The 25,701-nt window shown below is 31.4% G+C and overlaps 1 protein-coding gene across 1 annotated transcript in view; it reads left to right on the forward strand.

Annotated features, from left to right (window-relative positions):
* The first annotated feature begins 347 nt into the window (after window positions 1-347).
* The window catches only part of LOC123656122 (G protein-coupled receptor kinase 1), a 54,700-nt gene continuing 29,346 nt past the window's right edge, over window positions 348-25,701 (forward strand). Inside the window, exons 1-2 of the mRNA XM_045591832.1 lie at window positions 348-824; window positions 12,500-12,576. Of these exons, the coding sequence (XP_045447788.1) occupies window positions 712-824; window positions 12,500-12,576 (190 nt within the window). The 5' untranslated portion in view covers window positions 348-711. The remainder of the gene's footprint in view (window positions 825-12,499; window positions 12,577-25,701) is intronic.

The following is a 25,701-nucleotide window of genomic DNA, read 5'->3' on the forward strand; positions in this document are numbered from 1 at the left end:
ATTTTAAAAAAATACACAATTACACATGTTATATATCAATAATAATTTTTAAAACTGCTTTGCAATATTGCTATGATTTGTTTAAAAAGTACGGTAACTATTTATGAAAATAATTGTTTTCTTCTGACAGTGTCTTTTTTCAATAAGATTATTTTGAAGAATTTGTTACTTCACCTATTTTTTATGGTAGCTTTAGTAGCAGCAGCGACCAAAGTTTTTATAATTTTATTTTATCATTAGTGTTCTTATCACTAAAATATACTAGATATATTTTATAAGCTGTGTATTTCCCCATGTACAATCTTTTATATATCTATGTACATAGGTAATAAGTAGGTACCTATAATATGCATGCGATTGATAGCTACTTGAAATGACGGGCCGTAAGCAAGTGATGGTGGATTTGGGTTAATGATGTTATTTCATCTTTCTTTTTAGCGTCAATCAATAACTTATAGAATCTAATAGGAAGTAGTAATGCGAATAACTCTATAATATTGTACCGTGCCCTTATGTACTTCTTACATTATTATTCAAAAGAAAATGTGTCAATCCCCGTCAACATTTGTTTAAGATCAGTGAACAGTAGTCATGTGAAGAAGGTTATGACTTCAAGTAGGGAATTCAATTGGAAATTAGGTGTGAAAATAGTGATTGTGCTGTGTGCAAGTGTTTAGTATTTTGTGGTGGAGGTGATTATTCCGTCTCAAAATGGCGGACCTCGAGGCTGTGCTGGCCGACGTCAGCTACTTGATGGCAATGGAGAAGTCCAAGTGCACTCCAGCAGCCAGAGCCAGCAAAAAAATCGTCTTACCAGACCCTAGGTAAAAGCCGCCAATTCATGCCCTTAATGAGACCAGGACGTCCAATTGGACGATTGCCTTGGAACCTTGTTTACAAAATATCTTTCATAATTTTTTTAATCAATAATTTTTTTTTTAATTTTCAACTAGTGGTGTTATAAAACACAATTGATGAATTAAAATGTGAATAATTTTTTACATTTATTAGGTGTCAATTCTGATTAGTTTAAAATATTGTTAACAATAAAATAATATACAAATAAAAAGAAAAAAAAAATCAATACATACAATGAAATATTTCTTATCCATTTGACTAAATACTATTATTAATTATTTAATTTTTATACAATAAAAAAGCGGTTAATTAAAAACCTAACACTTGTTGATTCTATATATTGTTTTCCGATTAAAAAAAAATCAATTAATCAAGTTCAGCAACTTATTAATTTATAAAGATGAGATTATAAGGCTTCTGTTATTGCTATAGTTGTACAGTAATAAAAAAAAACAGGCTTAAATTAACTGCATTTTTAATATAAAATTTTTGGACATAATTTTTTTGGGTTTTAACGGTTAGGCTTTAGATTAAGAACCGTCATTTTGAAGTTAGATACGTTAATGTTATTTTTTTTGTAATGAAATTATGTCGCTAAACGGTCTAATTCAGAAGTTAGATAGGTTAGGGTTATTTTTTTTTGTAACAAAATCATGCGGTTTTATGGTCTAATTAGGAAGTTAGATAGGTTAGGTTTATTTTTATTTTTTTTGTTATGAAATTATGCCGATAAACGGTCAAATTTTAAGCTTAGATAATTCTACGGTTCTTAATCTAAAGCCTTGTTGTTTTAACAGTAAGTCAAAAACAAGAAGAATGAAAAAATTAAAATTTATAATGTTATTATATAATAAATTATAAATCATAAGTAATGAGGAAACCAAAGAAATACTCGGACAGCTATATATTATTGGATGTAAAAGATTTGTAATTTCGGTGAAATATATATCATGGACATTCATGTACTCCGGTTTTCCTATCTAAAATTAGAGTGAAAGACAGTTCACTTTGTGAGTGTTGACTGGACAAGGGCTCTCCTGATCACATTTTCTTTACCTGTCCAAGGAATCTCTGCCGTCTTAATTAAGAAGGGCACAACTAACATTTTTTGCGAAATTAAGTTATATATATATTCGAAATCAGAAAAAAGAGGTCTATCTGCCTAATTTTTTGTGTATTTTTAGTAGCAAAATTAACGGAGATAGTATAAGCTTAAAGGACACAACTACACCATTATTTAAGTTTTAGTACAGGAAAAGGGCGCATTGAGAGATATGACGTATAAGCCACCTTTAAATTTTAGTATATTTAATTGAAAAGGCGTAACTGGCGTACGTCAAAAATAAAAGGCTTATGTGGCACTTGTGCTCATCTTTTATACCAACACATTAACAATTAATGTAAAAGAAAGGTCACAACTGGCAGTTATGGCTTTATTATTAAACCTACGTCTTAAAAATTGCAATTAAAAAAGTCACACTGGCGGTTATGTCTTTGCTACTAAATATCAATTAATATAAATAAAGTGAGGGGGGCGAGGTATTCACGGAATTGCGCCAGTTATGCCTAACCTGTCGATACGAGTCCACGCTTGTCGGTGCGTCGCTCTGGTAAGGTTATTTTTATTACTTGTTTCTATGCTTATTAATACTTTTTATTTATTTTTATCTAAACATTTTTAACAACAAATAACCCTTCTAGACTACAACTAATGTTGTTAAAAAACCGTAGAAGGGTTAGTTGCTGGTAAAAATATTTTCGTGTAGTGAAAATTAAAATCAAAATGTTTAACAGAATAAATGTTAAAATCGCTATAGCCGTGTTTTTAAACTTTTGCTATTTATACTATTTATAATGCATAATTATAAATAGTGATGCATTTTCGTGCATTGTCTATAGGTACTTTATTAGCTAATTATGTTATAAATGTTAAAATGTATTTGTTTGTTTGTTTGTCTGTCTTTCTTTTTCATCGCTATATATAACGTCGCAGTTGTAAGTGTGAAGTTGAAAAGCTAGAGAACAGAGCTTGTAGTTGAACTTGCAGTTGCTTTGACTTTGATGACTAGCCCGTTGGCGCAATTTGTAGTGGCCCTACTTTCAGTGCCGTGGGTTGCGGGTTCGATTCCCGCCTGAGTCTGGGTGTAATATTTGTATTTATATATGTATCATTTCTATGTATATTTATAAAAAAATATATAGTTATAACAGTCGGCTGTTACCTGTAACACAAGCATTAAGTTTCTTACCATAGGAACAGACGACCGTGTGTCTATGTTATAAGATATTTATTTTACTTATTTATTTAGCGAGTGTAATTGCTCAGCAATAATAATTATACTATTTTTTTTTCAGCAATATGTCATCAAGAAGCGCAAAATTAGTAAATGCTGCTTTACGCAACGAAAACTGTGTAAAGGAACAGATATCTGTCCCATCAACAAGTTCCATTAAAAATTCCGTACAGGCATCAAGTGAGGAAATTTGGTCAGATTTTGATTCTGATGATTCATTATTAGACAAAGATTACGAATTACCTATAAAATGCCAAAAAAACATCAGTAGCAATAACAGTGACTCGGAATCCGACTTTATACCGTGTTCACAGAAAATTAAACACAGAACAATTTTGGAATCACCTGAACAATCGGACGGAGAAACAGTTCAACTGACTAAGAAAGGGAGTATAAGGAAGCGGATAACATACAACGTTAGCTTAAGAGATCGAAAGAGACTAAAGAATGAAGAAAAAATATTAACTAAATATTTTGTAAAGCCAGGTTGCCAGGAAAACATCTGCAAAAAAAAGTGCTCAAGGCGCTTTTCAGAAGAGTTTCGGAAAATAATAAATAATAATTTTTGGAAAATGTCATGGATGGAACAGAAATACTTTTTTTTATGCAATACCAGTACAAGAAAACCAGATAGACCGAAAAATAGAGAAAACGATGTCAATGAAGGTAAACGTTACACGCGATCGAAGACTATAACATATTTTTTGACAGATGAAAACGGTAACAAAGTTCCTGTTTGCAAGACTTTTTTCCTCACTACCCTAGGCTACAACCAAAATAACTGTAAGGCAGTAAGAAATGTTCTGAACAGTAATTATAAGCCCGAATCGTACCCAGAATCTCTTATTGATGGCCGTGGGCACAACCCGAATCCTAAAAAAATCGATCCTACTAAAATTACGGATCATATAATGTCATTTAATCCCACAGTATCACACTACAGACGTGAGCACGCACCTAATAAAATGTATTTGCCTTCAGACATTAATATACGAATAATGTACAAGCATTACTGTGAAACCGGTCCTGAAACGCAAGTGTCTTATGGTTTTTACAGAAAACTTGTAAAAGAACTTAATATCTCATTTACAAAATTAGGCCAAGAAGAATGTGAGCTATGTGAAAAATTTATAATACACAACCCTCATCGAGAAATGATTAGACACAGAAATTGTAAGGAGTGTAAGGATTACGAAGAACACCATGAGAGATATATTTTAGCTCGCAAAAAATACGAAGATGACGCTGCTAAACAGACGCAGAAGAGGAATTATGACACTGACACCCTAATATTTGCCGTCGATTTAGAAAAAGTTATAATGTTACCTCGAATGGAAGAGTTCAAAACTGCGATGTTTTGCCCGCGGCTTATTGTTTTTAACCAAAGTTTTGTGCCAATCGGCGACAAACATATGCATGGAATGGGTCTTACTTTTGCAGCCTTATGGCATGAAGCAATATCTGGAAGAAAAAAAGAGGACATCGCGAGTTGCTTTAGGGCCTTTTTTATACAAAACCGAGACCTTAAACACATAATTTTGTGGCTGGATAACTGTGCAGCACAAAATAAAAATTGGACACTTTATTCTTATCTAGTATATTTAGTAAACTCTGCAGAAGTTAACTTTGAAACTATTACTTTACGCTACTTGGAAACCGGTCATACATTCATGGCTGCAGACGAATTCCACCACAGAGTAGAACGATCTCTAAAAACAAAAAAGCGTGTCTACGACTTTGAAGACTTCTGTAAAGCTGTATCTGATACTGGCTCTCGCACCATAGTAAAGAAGATGGGAGTTCAAGATTTTTACGATTATGAAGACTGCTCTTCGACATTTAAAATAAAAAATTCTAATCCGCGAGTTTACATGAACAATATTTCTGAGGCAAATTTTCGAAGAGGATCTAATTTTCTTTTCTTCAAAAGCAGTCATGGCTCTGACGAATATTTTGAGCTAGATTTTCTTAAATTAAAAAATATCAAACAAGGAATACCACCTCCACGACAGAAGCTTTTTCCAAGGGGTATCGCGAGTGAAAGGAAATCTACTATAATTACAAAGCTTGGCCCACTTATGCCCACCAACAGAAAGGTTTTTTGGGAAACTTTACCTGTGAATGATCAATCAGTTGATTTGATTAAAAACTATGAAAACTAAAATAAAGCAAGACTGATTTTTTTAGACTCAACGTAGTCAAATTTTTAGTGGTATTAGAATTAAATTAATATAGTGTCTTGATATTTCTTATTTTAAAGTTTAGTATTTTTGTTTTTTTAACGTAGCAGTTCTTGTTTTCTTCTTTTTTAATATTTTTGTAATAATTTGTGTTTCTTACTGATTATATAATCACCTAGTTTTAGTTCAAGAAAGATTTGGTGCAAAGTACCATTTTTAGTAATAAGAAATTAATTCCAATTTGTGACTGTGATAAAAATTTAAATTACTGAGGTAGTTAATACATTACTATTATAATAATAAATTGTTCCTATCTCTAAACATAAGATTTTTTATTGTTTCTGTGAACTATGTTTTATTGATTTTGATGAATATTGTTTACGTTTGTTACTGGTTATGTTAATTTTTTTCATTTTAGACAAATTATGTGCTGCAAGCCATTTTAAATTATACGAATTTAATTATAATTTGTGATTTTGACTAAATTCCTTAATCGATACAATTAATTTAAAATAAAAGTTTGATTTTCTAGTAACTGCCTTGTTTTATTTTTAGAAAAGTAATAAAGTTTTAATATTTTACTTTATATTTTTATGTATCTAATTTTACACTAAAAGAGCACAATTGAATAAAAGTACCTTGTCATGGTAACATTTCAATCTTTTACTTAATATTTTACATTAAAAAGGCGCATTTTGTTGTATGTGCCTTTTTAACGTAATATTTCTGTTTTTACCTTATTTTTTATGTTAAGTTGAAAGAAAAAAAGATTTTTTTTTATTATATGCATTAAAAATAAAAGAAATATATTGCTATAGTCTAATATGTACTATATAAATGCAAGTATTTACATTCGCACAATTTCGGAAAACATAGCTTTGTGATGATTTTTTTCAACAAAAAGAAAAAATATTTTAAAGTCCATTTTCTCATTATTTACAAAATGTTAGTTGTGCCCTTTTTAATAAAGACGGCAGATCTGTCCTCCCTTTACGATTATCTCCCCTCTGATATACCGCGCCCTATTGACCTTAAATCTGTTCTGTCATATATACATACTCCATTTGTAGATATTCTATGTTCATTTATCTCACTAAATAATATTAGGCTGTAAATTGTTTGTCTTATACTAACCCATATATGTTTGTATATATTTGTTTGTGTCTTGTTTTAGGTGGATCAACAGATTTTAAATTATTCTCTTTCTCTGACATAATTTTGTAATCTCACAAAACCAGCACATTAAGTAGAGTCAATTTCAAAATAACAGAACAAATTCAATCACTCGGATATTGGCAAATCCTAGAGGAAGCTAGAATTTAAAAGAAGAAGAAGTATATATCATGGATTTATTGAATTCTAAAAAGCCTTTATTAAGTCTTAATAGTGCATTAATTCATTATAGATAACATTAATTTATTATTGGCTTTTAAGAAAACAATAAAAATATTTTATTTAGAAAAACGTTTACGTAATATGAAACTGAGTTTAAATAACATGCATACAAAACCTACTATCAAAATATAGAACATAATGCATTTGTTGCATTTCTGTTGATATTTCTTGATACAAAAATTTTACAATAGATGTTGATGATTTTACAATGATTTTATTGATTGATTGATTCAGCCTGTAACATCTCACTGCTAGCAGTGCGATGCTACCAGACCTATACTCAGGTATACACTTTCTCCATGTAGGAGAAGAGCGAAGGTATAATTATTAATATAGTATAAAATTTCATTAAAGATCAGTAAAATGTAAATAGAAATATTTCTTTCTATAGATAAAATCATATTGAATCTGCAGGATTTTTTTTTTCTGGATTACGGTATTTGCATGTATAATAAAATCCCACTAACAATTTTGCAATTGGCGCAACATAAATTAAAAGTTTTTATTTTAAAAGAAATTAATAGATAAAGCGTATTAATTTGGTGCAGGATTAAATAGTTGATAAAGATGTGTGGACTTAGTGACGCTGTATTTCAAGTCATTGCAAGTTATTACTAATTTTGTACTTAAAACACAATTATAAAATATTTTCAAAAGAGTAACTGTGGAGAGTTGCTTGCTGATTTTTTTCTGCAAAATTTACATTCCGAAAATTACATTCGTTGGTAGCTTTGCTTTTTAAACCTAATAACTATAATAAACTCACTTTAACATTTTAATTCATAAAATGACCTTTAGAAAGTGCTTTTGAAGCCTGTTTGAATAAAGTTGATTTTGATTTGAATCTTAGCTTGTTTTGTAGTAAAAACAATCTATAACAAGAATTTTTTTAACCGCTTTTTTACTGAAAACTAAACATAGATAAAATAATAGTCTGTTAATTACTTGTAAATTACTTTTTTAACAAAAGGTAAGTTATATTACATTTTTCAATTAAAAAAGATAAAACTCTACTACAATATCTATTGTTCTTTCTACTACTAACTCAATTATTTTCTTTAAATTCTTTTCTTGCTATCAATATGTAACAAAAATTCTTACAAGAAGTAAAATTTAAAATTTATAAAATGCTATTGTTTTAAAGATTTATTGCAAAATACTAATTTGACTAGCTTGTTGGCACAGTTTGTAGTGGCCGTGCTTTGTGCTCCGTGGGTTGTGGGTTCGATTCCCGCCTGGTGGGGGTGTAATATTTGTTTATATATATATCCATGTATATTATTTAAAAAAAATTGCTATACATCTGGGTTTTACCTATAACACAAGCAGTAAGTTGCTTATTTTAGGAACAGATGACTATGTGTGAATGTTATAAGATATTTAAGAATTGTCCAATGAATTTACTATCATAATTAGAACAACATTTCAGTCATTTTACATAATCAACCATCCTGATCAATCCCCTCCATTTCCTATCCCATTCTATGTAACATTAGCAGAATCTGTAGTACAAGTATTGAGAGAAACACAATATTGCTATTAAAACAAAAACCTTATAGGTATATAAGGTTTAAAATTAAATCACGTCAAATTTAAGACCACGTGTGTACAGTGTAATCACTAATCAGCTAAAAGTGTTTTCTGCTTTAATAAATAGATATTTACAAAATATTCAAATAAAAAATAGATGTGAAAAAATATAAAGTTACGAAAATTTTTCATTGCGATGCAGTTAACATTAATCCTTTTATTATTCATTAAATGTAAAAAAAATAATACGAACCTCTATAGCAGAAAAAAATGTGTAAAAGCACAACAACTTTAAATTAATTATTTTGTATAATTGCTTAAAATCCGATTTTATCATAGTGCAAATATAATTAGCATTCATAAGAAACATTATCTTGAGTGCATATATAATTTATCTAAAAAGCAAGATTACAGCCATAATGATTCGTAGTAACTGCGACTCATTTATGGTGCCTTACTGTTTCATTGATGATACAAATTATTTCTTCAAGCAATATTAATATTATCGTATTCAATTTAAAAAATAAAATTGTTTCTATTATTAAATAACTAGCAATACCCGTGCAAATAATTCGCACTAAATAAGTATAATAATTATCACTATAAAATTACAAAAAAGTATTATAGGTACTTGAGTTAATTTGAAATTGAACAACAAATTTACCGACCGTCAATCATGTTGATATTGTGTTGAAATTAAAGCCGTCACATATATATTTTTAATAATTAATTTACGAAAACAAAAGCAATTATAAATTTATTAGTTGTTGATACAGCATACCGTAAAGCAAGCAATTATCTATAAATGATATATTATTTATATGGAGTAATTGTGAGGTTTTTTTCTAAAAAGGGAGGCAAACATCTTAGCATAATCATATATATGATTAATTGTCTTTGAAGCGATGCATTATTTTATTGATATTTATTTTAAGCCATATTATTATGCACAATTATACTTTTACTTATTTAATTTTATTCATCTATAATAGCATCTCTAATAACAGAGCTTGAAATAGCATGGACAGATATATTACATAGGCGCTTCCAATATTTACTAACATCACCACTGTAATAAACTTTGTAGATTACATATAAAGTGCATATTTATTTCATATTATATTGGCGTTTTGCACATTCGGAACATATAGTTATTTTTTTATATATGTAAGATACTTAATTATCAAACTTAAAAAATCAAAACAATGGTACATACCATTGTTATCTATGCACTTTTGGCATTTTATAGATAGTTCACTCATACATTTACTAAGAAAACCATTCGGACGGAAATCAATAAAATGTTTGCAAAAGTTATCCAAATTTCAAAAAAATTGTTATCTGTTGGAGCAAGGTCCAGGGAGTATGGTGGATGTCTAAGACATTTCAATTGTAGCTCCTCTAATTTGGTAGCTGTCTGTTGTTCAGTGTGTGGTCCAGCGTTGTCCTGAAGCAGCAGTCGCCTAGAGCGATTGAAAGGGCCTCGGTCGTTTAACAGTTAGCTTTTCCATCATGGTTTGCAGTTGCTGACAATAGGCCTCTGCCATAATCCCTAATTTGGTAGCCGTCTGTTGTGCAATTTGTGGTCTAGCGTTGTCCTGAAGCAGCAGTGCCCTAAAGCGATTGAGAGAGCCTCGGTCGTTTAGAAGCTAGCTTTTCCATCATGGTTTGCAGTTGCTGACAATAGGCCTCTGCCATAATCTCTAGTTTGGTAGCCGTCTGTTGTGTAATATGTGGTCTAGCGTTGTCCTGAAGCAGCAGTGCCCTAGAGCGATTGAGAGAGCCTCGGTCGTTTAGCAGCTAGCTTTTTGATCATGGTTTGCAGTTGCTGACAATAGGCCTCTGCCATAATCTGTAATTTGGTAGTCGTCTGTTGTGCAATGTGTGGTCTAGCATTGTCCTGAAACAGCAGTGACCTAGAGCGAATGAGAGAGCCTCGGTCGTTTAGCAGCTACCTTTTCTATCATGGTTTGCAGTTGCTGACAATAGACTTCTGCCGTAATCGTCTGGCCAGATTTAAGAAAGATCAAGCAAACGCTCACAAGTAACTTTTTGAAGTCAATTTTCGCTTGAGGCAGGATTTTGCTGGCTCTCCAGGGTTCAGCCGTTGCGATGAGCGCTTCTGATTATGGTACATGATTCACTTTTCATCACATGTAATATCATTACAGCCTATAAAGTCCACTGCTGGACATAGGCCTCCACAAGTTTACGCCAAAAATAACGTGAACTCATGTGTTTTGCCCATAGTCACCACGCTGGGCAGGCGGGTTGGTGACCGCAGGGCTGGCTTTGTCGCACCGAAGACGCTGCTGCCCGTCTTCGGCCTGTGTATTTCCAAGCCAGCAGTTGGATGGTTATCCCGCCACCGGTCGGCTTTTTAAGTTCCAAGGTGGTAGCGGAACCGTGTTATCCCTCAGTCGCCTCTTACGACACCCACGGGAAGAGAGGGGGTGGCCATATTCTTTAGTACCGTAGCCACACAGTACAACACATGTAATAATTCGACTTAAATTACCTTCATTATTATGCGAGTTGAGTAATGTAACGCAGCAGTCTAAGCGTGTTTGTCGGTTTGCTTCACTCAATTCATGAGGTACCCACCTTACAAGATTTTTTACCTTCTCAGTTTGCTTCAAGTGGATTAAAACAGTTTTATGATTAACACCGCAGCCTGCAGCTAACTCGAATGTGGTTTGTGATGGATTAGCTTCCACAATAGCCTTCAATTCTTCACTATCAACTTTGTCTCCGGCCATCCACGATGCCTATTCTGCAGGTAGAAATTTCCAGAACGACAACGTTCCAACGTTGGTTGGTTTTGGTTCCAACCCAAAACGCACTGTGTTTTCTTTTGCGACACCGCAGCCATACGAGCCGAGCCCTTGGCCCGAGGCCCTTCGAGCCGTTTCTGCAGCACTAGTGCCACGGTGGAACTCGTACTCGTAAATAATACAATATTTCAAGTTTTTCATTTTGTAAACTGAGTGACGCAATGGTGAAAAAAGGAAAAACAAATGAACGGTTTTCGAAATGCAAATGCATGAGTAAATAGGTGTAGAAATTTGAATTTGGAATTCTTAACCAAAGAGGAAAAATTTGAGATCAAAGTGGCCAGTACGACAAAACGCCAATTTCATATGAAAGGACCCAATATTTAGTTATTGAATCTTAATTAATGTCTATCACTACTATTGTAATTCGATACTGCTATAATTTATATTGTACATTATATTATTTTTAACCTTTACTAAAGAAGTTTCTAGTGAAATTAACGAGTTAAAGTTACAAGCTTAGTTTGGTTTTATAATTTTCTTACGAAATTTATAAAATACCTAAGTTTGTATTTTTTGTGATGATTTTTACAATACACAAATATTTCAAAAAAAAAAAAAATCGAATAAATTACCTTTTGTATGGATGTATAGAATTTGTATATTGTATTTTATTAATTAGATTACGCGTGGACGAAAAAGACATTTGTCACACAAAAATATCATTAAAAATGGTCCATTAACAAATTTCACACTGAATTATGTTTCCTTTCCTTACTCTGTACATCATACTAATTTTAAATGAATATTTCTATTTTTTTTTCGTGTAGAATATCGATCCTAAAATCCCAAAGATCTCTAAATCCACTTTGACGCTAAAATGTGAATCCTACTGATTACGGAAGGTCGGATTACTATTCGTTATCTAAGAAGTTAAATAAGAGATACAGTTCAATCGAGCTTGGCTAGTCTCAGTCGCTGAGCTTGTCTAAAAGCAATTTTTTACGTAATGACGTATTTTATATAGGGCTGTATCTTGAACGGCAATAAGGGTAATTTTTATTCAGTGAAGACTGTAGAAACTATTGATAACAACAATAAAATAAAATTATTAGTTGTTTAAAATTCATATTTTAGCATTGGTGTTTTAATCTTAAATATTAAACTGCTTTAAAATAGTCGATTTATTTATCTCTAAGAATACATATTAGTGTTTCAAATTATACAAACAATACATATATGAATCAGAGATATGGGCTTAAAAAGGCACAACGAAAAAACAAGGCGCTCATATAACTCGTAAAAATCTCCGACCAAAAGAGAATATGGTACATAAAAAGAGTTTGTCACATAGTAAACAAAACAATAAAACACTTGATTTTACATTTTTTTCTGATATGACAAGGCAACCTTCCGACTGTGCAGTCAGCTACAATTGTTGTAATAAACATGTATTATTTTGTTACAGCGTTCGGAGCGTGATGCACAAGTACATGGAGAAGAAAAACGAGGTTAATTTCGACAAAATATTTAATCAAGTTCTAGGTACGTAAAAATTAATATACACCAGTTCAGCATACTACACATAAAATATTTATATAGCATGTAATAAAAATAATCAATAAAAAGGCAGTAATGTTTTTATGATCACGATCTTGGTGGAATTTATACACATGAATAAGGCAGGACCTACTTATGTATGTGAAACATCAAAAACCGTATGACAATTTCGAGAGAACACGCGAACTTTCGATTATTGGTGGTTACTTATTGGAATTTTAAAGATTTCGTATAAATTTAGTTTAAAACGTAGGTATCATTAAAATATAACGGTACTGTGAAAACGCTTCCAAAAGTATTACGTAGTGGTTTTAATAATAGAAATTATATTATTAACATAAACAGGAAAGGATTGTTTGTTTCTTTAAATTCAACCGTAAAAGTATTAATCTAATCGACGAAGAACTTTCACATATTGAGAGGTTCAATATGGTTATTTAGGCAGTTGTTTACTATTACATATTACCTATATCATATAAAATAAATAGTATTTAAAGAAAGAATCGTCTGATATATGCTATACATCAGAGCGAACGCAAGCATAACTGCACCCAAATACAATTATTAAATTAATATAACAAATATTTTCTCTTTAGAATAATTAAAATCAATCTTTAAGCGCTAGCCTATATATTTAAAAAAAAAAAGAAAAAAAAAGTCTATTTTGCCTGATTTATTTTATTTGTAATATATCAATATACTAGAAACATATGAATGTACCATTTATTATTATTTTTTTTTTTTGTAATCAATACTGACGATTGAAAATGATGTCGACTTTTCCGAAAATATACTTCTCATCAAAAAAATCGAAACACCTTGCAAGTTTATGTTTTGTAAGGATTATCAGTTTTTTTTTTTTTTTAATTATTTACGAATAAATATCAAATGTCGCTTAATAATGAGTTTTATGAGGTTTTCAAATTCTAATGTTATTGTTTTAAATTCAAATTAAATTTTCATAGGTTTCGTGTTTTCTTTAATGAGTCATTTTTATATTGTGTGGAGAACGAAGCCAATAAATGAAACAGCACTCGTAGGTGAAAAAAAAACTAAAAAACTTTTATTAAATAACGTTTAATAACTAGTGTTCCTTCCTCGAGCTCTTATCACCGCTTCCATCCGGTTTTTCATCGATCGGATGAGAGTTACGATGACGTGCTGTGGGATGTTGTCCCATTCTTCCTGAATGGCACTTTTCAGCTGGTCAAGTGAGTCTGGGGCAGGATCTTTCGCTCGGATTTGCCTCTTTAGTTGATCCCAGAGATGTTCAATTGGATTCATGTCCTGGCTCCTTGCTGGCCATTCCATTATAGAGATACCGAATTCGGTTACCTTAATCACGTACAACGCTCGCGGTGTGGGCTCTGGCGTTATCATGCATAAATGTGAACCCGTTGCCGATAAAGTGTGCATAGGGCATCACGTGAGGCTCTAAGCACTGTTCCACCTACCGATGACAGTTAAAAGCAGGTAGACGTTACCCAGACACGAAGGCAAGCTATGTCTTACCGTCGGCGCTGATTCTTCATAAAACTGGAACTAGCAGCTAGCAGCCAAAATTAAATGACACTGAAACTAGAAGCCACGCTTTATATCTCTTAAAAAAGCAACAGATTAAGTTGTGACTGTACAGAAATTAGTGACGTTATATCATCTCGCTATGAAAAAGATCTAAAGGGTAAATTCCACCCCTTCTATTTTTTATATTTAAAAACCCAAACAGGGAGGTTAATTCGATATAAAAGCAAAAAATCTATGTCTTTAAGCATGAAATAAGGTTAAAATTTAAATCAAAGGTCGTTTAGAATATTAAAAAAAATTAGAAAAAAAGGTAAAAAAATAAATAATCCACTTTGATTATTTTTTTAATATTGCAATTTCCCTAAGGAGGCAATTATATTGTATTTGTGAAAGTAATCATATCTCTGCTCGTGGACACTACATTCTGTTCTAACTTCGCAGAAATATTTCTATAACTGTCTAGAAACGATGATAAAAATTTCAAAAGGGATACTCAACCCCTTCTATTTTTTTTATTTTTTTTTTCTCTACTTACAACAAAATGTAGTGTCAACGAGCAGAGATATAGACATTTGAATGGTATATAGGCGTTGTCTTAGAGAAAAAAAAAAATAAAAAAAAAATAGAAGGGATTGAGTATCCCTTTTGAAATTTTTATCATCGTTTCTAGACAGTAATAGAAAGGTTTCTGCGAAGTTACAACAAAATGTAGTGTCCACGAGCAGAGATATAGACATTTGAAGAAATGGTACATAGGCATTGTCTTAGAGAAAAAAAAATAAAAAAAAATTAGAAGGTATTGAGTATCCCTTTTGAAATTTTTATCATCGTTTCTAGACAGTAACAGAAAGGTTTCTGCGAAGTTACAACAAAATGTAGTGTCCACGAGCAGAGATATAGATATTTGAAGAAATGGTACATAGGCGTTGTCTTAGAGAAAAAAATAAATAAATAAATAAATAGAAAGGGTTGAGTATCCGCTTTGAAAATTGTCTTATCTTTTCTTGATAGTAAAGAAAAGGTTTCTGCAAAGTTACAACAAAATGCAGTGTCTATGAGCCGAGATATGATAACTTTAATAAATTTTATTTAATCGTCTGCTTAGAAAAAATCCCAAATTAAAAAAAATTAAAGTAATTTTTTTTTCTAATCTTTCTTGTTATTATAAATTACCTTTTTTTTTCAAATTTAAACCCTATTTTATGCTTAGTAACATTAATTTTTTAGCTTTTATATCGAATTAACCTCCTTTTTTTGTTTTTAAATTTAAAAAAAATAGAAGGGGTGGTATTTACCCTTTGGATTTTTTTCCATAGTTAGATGAACAAACGATACTAATTTGTGTAAAGTTACAAATCAATCTGTTATTTAGAAGCAGAGATATAAAGAGTGGCTGCTAGTTTCAGCGTCATGATTCTTCCCCAAATCGTCCACGAACCACCACCATAACTGACCTTTTCTTCAATGCAGCAATATGCAAAGCGTTCTCCATCTCTTCTCTAGACCTTGTTCCTTCCGTCGTTACCATAGAGCATGATTTTACATTCATCAGAGACGAGAACTTTGCTCCATTGGAGGTATGACCAATTTAGATGCTTGCGTGCAAAGTCAAGGCGCGCTCTTCGATAGTCTGCAGTTAATTTCGGTCCACTTGCTGGCTTGTTTGGTACCAGTCCACGTTCCTTCAACCTTCTTCTAATTGTAGAGTCACTTACAGCAATCCTTCGTACAACTTGAAGCTGCTGCTGCAGTTGAAATGCATTAAAGGCGCCGGTTTCGTAAAAAAGTTGATACAATAAATCAATCATCTCTCTCAGAAGTGACCCGATTCCTGCCAGATCCAGAACGGCGCGTGAACATACCAATGTCTCGATAGCGGTTGTAGACTATATGAACAGATGACAGGCTTAGATGCAATGTTCGAGCCACAACACGCTGACTAAGTCCAGAATCCAGCTATGCTTGGGCGGCTTCTGTGGGCGAAGTATCCATATGTTTTAGGAAATGAAACTTTTCAGATGTCTTACTTCTTAAAGTCACAGTAAACAAATTAAAAACAAAAAGGTTGAATATACACGCAGATTTTTAGTTTTTAAACGTGAAATGTTCTCCAACTGTAGAACTGTAGACGCACATTTGTTTTAGAATAGTGATTCATTTCATTTAGAGGATAAACAAATGAAATTCTAATTTCGAATTTTGAATTTTCGCTTACCATTGTAATGGCCAGATTGCCAGCTATACAATAACGTTTTTTTTTTCTTAATGGAATGAAACTCTTTTGTATTAAATTAGGTGTTTCAATTTTTTAACAAATTAAAATGAAGGTGTTTCGATTATTTTGATGAGAAGTATATTTATGCCGGCGTCAGCCATTGTGGTTATTAAATGAGAATGATCTGTGTTCGTTAAAAAAGTACGTTTTATTATTTGAAAAAATGACAAATAAACATTTGGCCTCTTTTTCATTTTTCCAATAACATAATTAAATTATCTCCGCGGAAGTAGGTTAGCGAGTACGAAGAGAACCCTTTGTGGCGCTCTTTCATCTCGAAACATGTTACAGCACGTGTTTATGTTGAGATATATGTACTTTTCTTATTTTACACGTGACGGCAATGTGGCACATTTTAATAGTTTTTACGAATTAATAAAATAAATGCCTATATAAATATAGCATAACACACGGTCGTCTGTTCCTATGGTAAGCAACTTAATGCTGGTCTATGTAACGACCGACTGTTATAGCTATTATTTTTGATAAATATAGATAGAAAGTATATATACATAAATATATAAATACAAATATTACACCTAAACTCAGGCCCAGGCTCGAACCCGCAACCGGCGCAGAAAGCAGGGCCTGCGCCAACGGGCTAGTCATGATGCCTTTAATTTTATAATTTACCAGTTGTGAATAAAGTTTTACTGCTGATCTCATAATTAATTAAAAATGTCACCCGATAAATAATGTAAACAAACATTATTATACGTATGAAGATTTTTGTAACGTCCATGTAACTTTTAAACAAAGATATCTAAAAATCCTATATTATCTGTAAAACAAGTGCACTAATATATTGATTGTAAAGAGGACAAAGTCTACTAATACTTTCTCATAGATATTTGTATCGTAAACCACATTAAACGTGGACAAGATAGGCGAGCCCTTTTGTTCACATACATATCCGCTTCCACAGTTCTCATCCACTCAAATGCCTTTAGTTTTTATGCGGAGAGCATTGAGACCATAATCTTACAAAGAGCTTCTCTTCGTACTGGCTTTACCCTTAATGAAGTTAACTAATGTTGCAAAAGATAATTTTCCTTATTCACTTAAGCTCAGTACATATTCTGAAACGTCGTTTTATATGGAGAGCAAATTGATTGGAAACCGGTACTGGCGCTAATTTTTTTTGACAGTAACGCATAAAATTATTAAGTGATACAGGTCAGGCTAATTATCATGAACATTATATTTATCTCTATTTTTAAACTTTTCCTAAAAGTTTATTGAACTTAAGAATATTTTTAAAAAGACATATTTATGAGTAATTAATACGTTATTATTAAATTATCCAACTTACATTGTCTTTTTTTTTAAATTTGGAAATCGCAAACACTTAAGCGTTAGTCTCAGTAGGAAAATATTTTAGTCTAAAGGATTACTAGCTTGCCCTTTGGTGTGCAGAGGTCAGATGGTAATAACTGTTTCAAAAAAAAAAATGTAGCCTATTAGTCTGACTAATACAATAGGGTATTCCACTATGTTTGAAAAAGTACTTCAAAATGTTGATTTTCCAATAAAAAGCCATAAAAAAATATTTCGGCAAAATGAACACGCTTTCATGCCATAAAATTAAATTATATTTTAAACCTTTTTTATTTCCGCGAAAACGCTATCAGCCATTTTGGTGACGTAATATGGGTAATAACAAAAGTCGTGTATGACGTATGTAAGACCGAACTCGTTCAAGACGTCAAAAGTTTAATACATTATGCATAATGTACTCTTTGTCGTTCTACGTTAACAGCTACAAATATTTGGTGTTTTTGTGTAAAATAATGAATTACAATAGCTATCGTTGGTGTGTAGTGTCTAGCTGTACAAATACTAGCATTAAAAAAAGTCTAAGTCTTAATTTGGCAGTAACATAAGGAATAAAACATAACCTAACACTTTCTAACATTATTTTTCAAATTAGGTATACCTGGAACTTATATTTAAAAAAAAAAAACAGTATAATATAACATGTAATACTTACAAAGATGTTTTAACATTCCGAAATTCGACAGAACAGAAGTATGGGTTTAACCCAGAATTCTGTTGGTTGGTTGCAAAGTTTTTTGCATGTATTACTTACATGCAAATAATATTACATACATTACATCATTGAATCAATTTTTGGCAGATTCGTACTATCTGCTTTTACAAAATCTTTTTGCATTTTAATAAATAAATAGGTACAAATGAAATGCACTAACGAAGGAGTACAACTATTACTCCTTGAAGTTAAAGTTGATAGATATGTACCTAGCTATTTACAGCACTGACAGAATTTTGTTATTGTTTTGTTGTGCTTTTATGATTCCAAATCAGAATATTTAAGTGTATTTCTACATAAATTTTAATTTTTATCGAATTTTATAATTTATTTTTTACTACCGAAAGTTAAAATATATTGGTAAAATATATTTGGAATGATGGAAATGAGATTGTGGGCGGGATATTTTGATACGGGTTTTTCGGTCAATATAATTGCTGTAAATATCTTTATGATAAATATTATAAAAACTTTTAAAAGTTATAATACTATAAACCTGAACCAGATTAGACAGTGATCTAAAACCATACTATACAGCGAATGTATGGAAATTGTATACCACCAGTTCTTTTAATTTTATTATCTCTATCTCTATGAAAATTCGAAGCAAAATGTTTTTGCCTATGTATTAGCTTATATATACAAATGTATATATTGATTTTCTTGAAAACAGTACTAAATGACACGTGCAGACGATCGATAAACGGTAATAGTTATAGTATAGTGAAGTGGAAATAGCTCCATAAACTCATTAAAGCTGAGCTGCTGTATTGGTTCTTCATTCCAGTATTTACTAAATATGTTTTGAAATTTGAAATAACCGTAATTTCAACTACACTATATCCCATTTGCAAAGTTTGATGACAAATTCGAAAGGGGTATCCGGTGCTACAATTATGTATTAGCATAGAATAATAGGATGTACATTTCCTAGGTAATTTTTTATTATGTAAACTGAACTTTGAAGTTATTATTATAATATTTTTATTATAAAAATTGTTCACACATCAAATTGTTACGTTTTTTATGTTGACGACAATGTTTGTGTTTTGTTTTTATTGTATTGTACAAAGTGATTAATTGTGTCAATTTGATTATAATAACAAAAGGAGAGATTCAAAGCGAACAGTAGTTAATGACAAAATTTATTTTGATTAGCAATATTTAAATAGGTACCTTTGTATTAATAGTACATGTAGGTAATGTATTTTTAGTACTAATATATTTGTATGAAATGTTACATTTGCTGTGTTATTTGTATCCAAATACATAATTCATTACTTTTCGATTTAGTTCAAACATAATAAAAATTCAAGGCAATCTTCTATCTTTGATATCTGTGGTGACGCTGCTCATAACCTAATTCCTGATAACGTTAGCTCGGTTTAGCACTAGACCTACTTTTAAGGAAATGTAATAAAATTTCTCTCGTCCACACGATACATTGGATTCCGAAAAAATTTATACAGGAATAAACAGCGAGAGGAAATCTATTCGAATAAAAATAAGATCATACTTCGCTTCGTAATTATAGGCGCAACATGCCATAAACTGCTAAAAATATGATAATAGAGTTTTTTAAGCTTCTGTTGTATCGGAAAGTTCGTAATACGATATTATTAAGCCTTATTTGTTGAAAAAAACAAAGTTTTTAACACTAAACCTACCAAAAAACCACCCTTTTAAAACTTTGTTTTAAAATTTCAAGAAAATTTATTTATAAAACCACAATTTTTTTTTATAGAACTAGGTAGGCAAACATGCGTACGGCTTATCTGATAATAAGCGATTATCGTAGCCTATATGCGCCTGCAACACCAGAGGCATCACAAGCGCGTTGCCGACCTTACCTTCCAAGGAGGTCTGGTCACCTTACCCATCACAAGAACAAAACACTGCTTAGAGCAGTATTATTTAGCTATGATCTTCTGTAAGGTCGAGATATTTCCCCAATCGGGCTGCTCAAGATTTGAGCACGATATTTCCTGTTGTGCCTTACCCCAGTTTAGTCTTTCGTGACAAATTATCATGGCAATTAGAGTTAGCTATACTCTCTAAAACAGACCATAAATCATAATCCAGCGGATTAAGATCGGGACTAGATGACGACCAGTCTTCAGCTCTGATGAAGTTCGGAACGTTTGGTTTCTAACCAAGATTGGGTGGATCGAGCTCTATGACCCGGCGCCGAGTCTTGCTGAAAGGATGATTCTTGTTTATTGAACATTGTGTTGTTAAGGGGCTCAACTACTTACTTAAGAATTGTATCTTGATACAGTTGTGCCGATATTTTGATACCTTTTTCACAAAAATATGACTCAGTTACTCCTTCATAGCTGACACCCCACCAAACCATAAATGAAGTCGGATAATGCCCACGTTGTACTCATTTGACTAATTAATAAACTTTCTTAGAGCTTTGAGTATAAATACGGTCATTTTGTTTGTTAAAATATTGCTCAATTGTAAAAATGTTCTCATCCGTAAACAAAAATTTTCTGTGACCTCCCTTTGCGTACCGCTTAAGTAGTTGTTGTAGTGATTTTACCACTCTCATCCTGACATTAGTAATATTTTATTTTTCTTCTTCTTGTATAATGGCTTCCGTGAGGATTTGCCAATGTCAGAGTGAGTCTATGGTTTTATGTGTAGGGCAAATGCTCTGCTAAGAATATTGGTGTCATGAGAATACAATTGTTAAATATTTAAACGATATTAATAATGGCAGGCAATTTATTTTTCTAATTTTGACGTTATTTATTTTGTTTTGACATTTAATATACTGACACTAATGTATTTTTATAAACTGAATTCTGAATTTTGACTAGATATTATATTTTGACATTGTTGTAGGTATATTGTAATTTCTATATATGAATTTCTTAACCAAATTATTGATATTTATTTCTTTTAATATTATCCACTGCGAGTAATGTATTTTTATTAACATTATAAAAATTATTGTATTTTGATAAGATTGTATATTTCTATTTCTACATTTATCATTATTTTCTTCATTTGTCATGCCTGTTTTATTTTTATTTTGATTGACTTATGTCTGGAGCAAAGCTTTGTAAACTTGTATGTATGGAGAAATAAATAAATAAAACACATGAGTTCACGCCATTTTTAGCGCGAACTTGTGGAGGCCTATGTCCAGCAATGGACTGTATTAGGCTGAAGTGATGATGATGAATCACAGCGATTCCGTTCTCTTTATCACCCCACTCCATTTTAATATCAAAAAATGTTTTACAATGTATAGGCGCGATAATGAGAAAACACAATGAACAATCATATAAAAATGACAGATTACAAATTCAAATGTATTGTAATATGTTATATTTTGTATATTTTTAATTGTAACAGTATTTATGGTCAGACTATCTATGTATGTACATACTTAAATTAGTGCTTTCATTGTTTGGTTTTCCTGCTTCTTTGCTCTTCATCGTTCTGGTCTAAATTCCTACTGCTTAAAGCTGTTTTCAAATAATAACTTGTTTTATTATTACTATTTAAAACAAGAAAGTTTTAAAGTATTTAAATCCGTACACAAGAAAGAACTGTAAATACTGAGCGTTAGTAAGCAGAAACAATATCAATTTGTAAATAGTCTATTTGTGACATAGCTCAATATTGCAGCCCAGAGTACCTACTCAAGGCGAGTAACAAACGCAATTTACGGGCGGCGGCCCCTTAGACTTGCAGTAAATAACTTTATCGGGTTCGCTGGATGCTATGTGTATAGGGCAAAGGCTATTTGGGTGCACTTAGTCGGGGACGTCCTTCGTTTTCCACGCATTATAATCGCCCTCATTACATAATGCTAGTGACGTTGATAGTAATTTAAACTATTTTATCTCTTCATAATAAACTGTGACGTTTACGAGATATCGACTCGTACGTTAATCCATTTTTACTGCATACAAATCACATAATAATATTATAGCTTTTGTCATAAAAGTATTACGCCGTATTTGTTTGTACGCTTCTGTAAGGAGCGTGCAATTCAACATGTGTCTGATTTGTTAATAATTAGCTGATATCGTAATTTTTTTTTCATTTTTGATTATTTTCATCGATCTCATATAAGAAATAAATGCGGAATAAGGTGATTACTGTTCATTTATATTAATTTCATGAATACCGTTACAATCATTGGATTTAAGTAAATTTTCCTTCTCTAGTAACTCCAGCACGCCAAAGCATTTGAAAGGCAAACAACGCACCTTTAGGACTATTTTTAATGTTTTTCTATTCTAATTTATTTTCACTTTTTTACGTTTTTCTTTGGGTAAACGTAGGTATTACTTTGAAAGTATCGCCAGTGATAAACTCGTGTTTGGATAAAATGATGTTTTAAAACCAGAATGATAAATATTATGAATTCAATGTTATTTTCCAACTGCTAATGGTTATTTTTAAAACCGACGATTATTGATATAATCGCAAAGATACAATTTTGACACAATTTGTAGTGTTTGTGTTAAAAATCTACCACTGCTACCTACGCCAGATCCCAGAAAGAATGTATTTAATAGTACGGAAAACGCAGTAAGTGTGTCAGTTTATAGAAAACCGATGAATATTTTTGTTAGTGGCTTGAAATGCTAGAATCCAAATCCGGTCGAAAAAAATTTATATGACGTAAACTAGATTATTAATAAAAGCTAAGTTATATAAATATATATTTTTTTTTGTAAAATAATTTTAATCCCTTAATACCTTTGGATAGACCCAGCTGTTCACATAGAAGACACGCGTGTAGTTTCTCATAATACGTAAAATAATTTTAGTGTAACGATACAACAGTTCACAATTAGGAAGCTTAATATCTTCCTAACGTGTATTTATAGTACTTATTTTCCTAAATGCGAGGTAAAAAATCTTCAAAATCTCGAAATATTTTATAAATTTTATAATGACGCCGCATTGGCGCAACGGTCAAAGCTATGGATTGTACCTGCTGCGCTGGCGGTTGCGGGTTCGATCCCAAAACATGACAAACATTTGTATTGGCCATACAGGTGTTTGCCGTGGTCTGGGTGTTTGTGCAGTTCTTGTGGGTCTCCCCACTGTGCCTCGGAGAGCACGTTAAGCCTTAGGTCCCGGTTGTTATCATGTACACCTGATAGCGATTGTTACTCATAGTAGGGAATATATATACGCCAACCCGCATTGGAGCAGCGTGGTGGATTAAGCTCTGATCCTTCTCCTACATGGGGAAAGAGGCCTATGCCCAGTGTGGGATATTACAGGCTGAAGCAGAATATTCTGCGAGATGTAAAATGCCTTCTAAATATTGTCCCAAAGTGATAGTTTTGTAACAGATGGACTTTCGATTCTTCTTCTTCTTCTTCTTTGGCTTTAGTTCCCTTGCGGAATTGCCATATTAGTAGCGTTTCATCGGTACTCTAGGCTTAGAGTTCCGTCAAATAAAAATAGTTCAGTAAATATTCTCTATTGCTTCTTTTTTCTTCAATATATAATATTTTATAGCAAATTTAATGCGTTATTTATTTAAATCATTAAATATTTTTTAAAAGAAACTTTAGCTACAAATGTACAAAATATGTTCGTATTTTAAAGTAGAAATTTCATAATAAATCATATAAAACGTCATTTTGTATACCTAATATTATCTATTTATTAGTAATAAGTCTGCAAAAGAATAATTACATACAGCCATCGTATCATTTACAATTACGCATGAGTATTTACGTCAAGAACTACGGAATGTGTGAACTTCAAACATGAGTAAACAAAATTCATATTTATCAATTATTGATAAACGGAAATATTATTAATTACTACAATATTTTACGTAGATAATGTAAATCTATACTTATTAATAATAAATTAATAATACATGGAAAATATATAAAAATTGGTAGGCTTGTCTATCTGGTGATATAAATTTAGGTATTTTTTCCATCTATCTCTACGTCATTATGTGCACTAATCTTACTGGTTTGTATACTGAATACTGCTTTTTTACGAATTTTGTAACTAATACTGCTTCAAATACATACCTACTTCGTTATTATATTCATACTATAATAAAAATAATAAACATAGGTCAAGAAATCTAAATTAGATCTTTTTGGATTTTCAAAGGGGCATATAGTTTCAGTCATAAGATGTTCTTGCTGTGTGTAATACAACTGCAAGAACATAGCTCTGCGGTGCTTGGTTTTGCCTTCTTGTTAGACACTTGTCATATTGATAGACATTTTTAATTACTGCTTCAATTCTATATTACAGTTTGATATTTTATGGACTGTTTTGTTTTTCTTTTTAACGTACACTATCGACTGTTTTTTTGTGTATATCTAAAGTATATTATATTGTAATTATACTCGTACAATATTTATTCTTATTTAGTCGTCATGATATAACCCAGATTCATTTGATTGTTTTATGATTTTTAAGTACATATAAATGTTTTTTTTTACCTACGTGATGATAAAATTTCTTATAAATTTCTTATTCTTTAGTCTGTAGATTTGCATAAGTGAGGTGCATTAAAATTTTATCTTATTAAAAATAAGTTTTTAAATAAATTCTCTAAAAGTCTTATGACACAATTTTAGTTTTTATCGAATTAGGCCCGGACCTTCAGTCTCTGGAGACTGAACAATTGAACATCCTATCTATTTTAAATAACCGATAAAATATTTCTTATTATTATGGTAAAAAAAACATCCAACGGTTGCATATTTTATTCAAGAATGAAGACGATATAAGTGGAAACTTTGCTGACTTAAACTTATTATTTTGTGAAATACCTAATTGTATTATTGTGTACTGTTTGTTTCCCAATAAATAATAAAATAAACAAAAAACAAATGCCTCAGTCTAGAAAAATATAAATATTGTAAAATATAACATCGCATTACTATAAAACAGAGTATTATTTTAACTGCTTAATGCTTTTTTATTTCGTATATTTAATTAATATTTTATATTAAAGTTGGTCTGATCACGAATGAATACTTAAATTTGTAAAAATTCTTAGTAAAGTAATTTGACTTCACCTATTAATTTTGTACAATATATGCAACTGCAATTTGCTTTTGTGCTCCTCTATCGTTCAGTCATCACCGTACCGAGCGAGCTTCAAGGCCCATGTAACGGATCATTTTCATTGATGCGGCTTACTGACATCGTATATGTAGGGTTTGGTAAAGAATGCGTATATGATTAATTTATTATACGTATTATTGTTAAGTATGCTGTAAATTATGATACAGATATG

The sequence above is a fragment of the Melitaea cinxia genome, chromosome 9, assembly GCF_905220565.1.
Source record: "Melitaea cinxia chromosome 9, ilMelCinx1.1, whole genome shotgun sequence".
In the NCBI taxonomy this organism is placed as follows: domain Eukaryota; kingdom Metazoa; phylum Arthropoda; class Insecta; order Lepidoptera; family Nymphalidae; genus Melitaea; species Melitaea cinxia.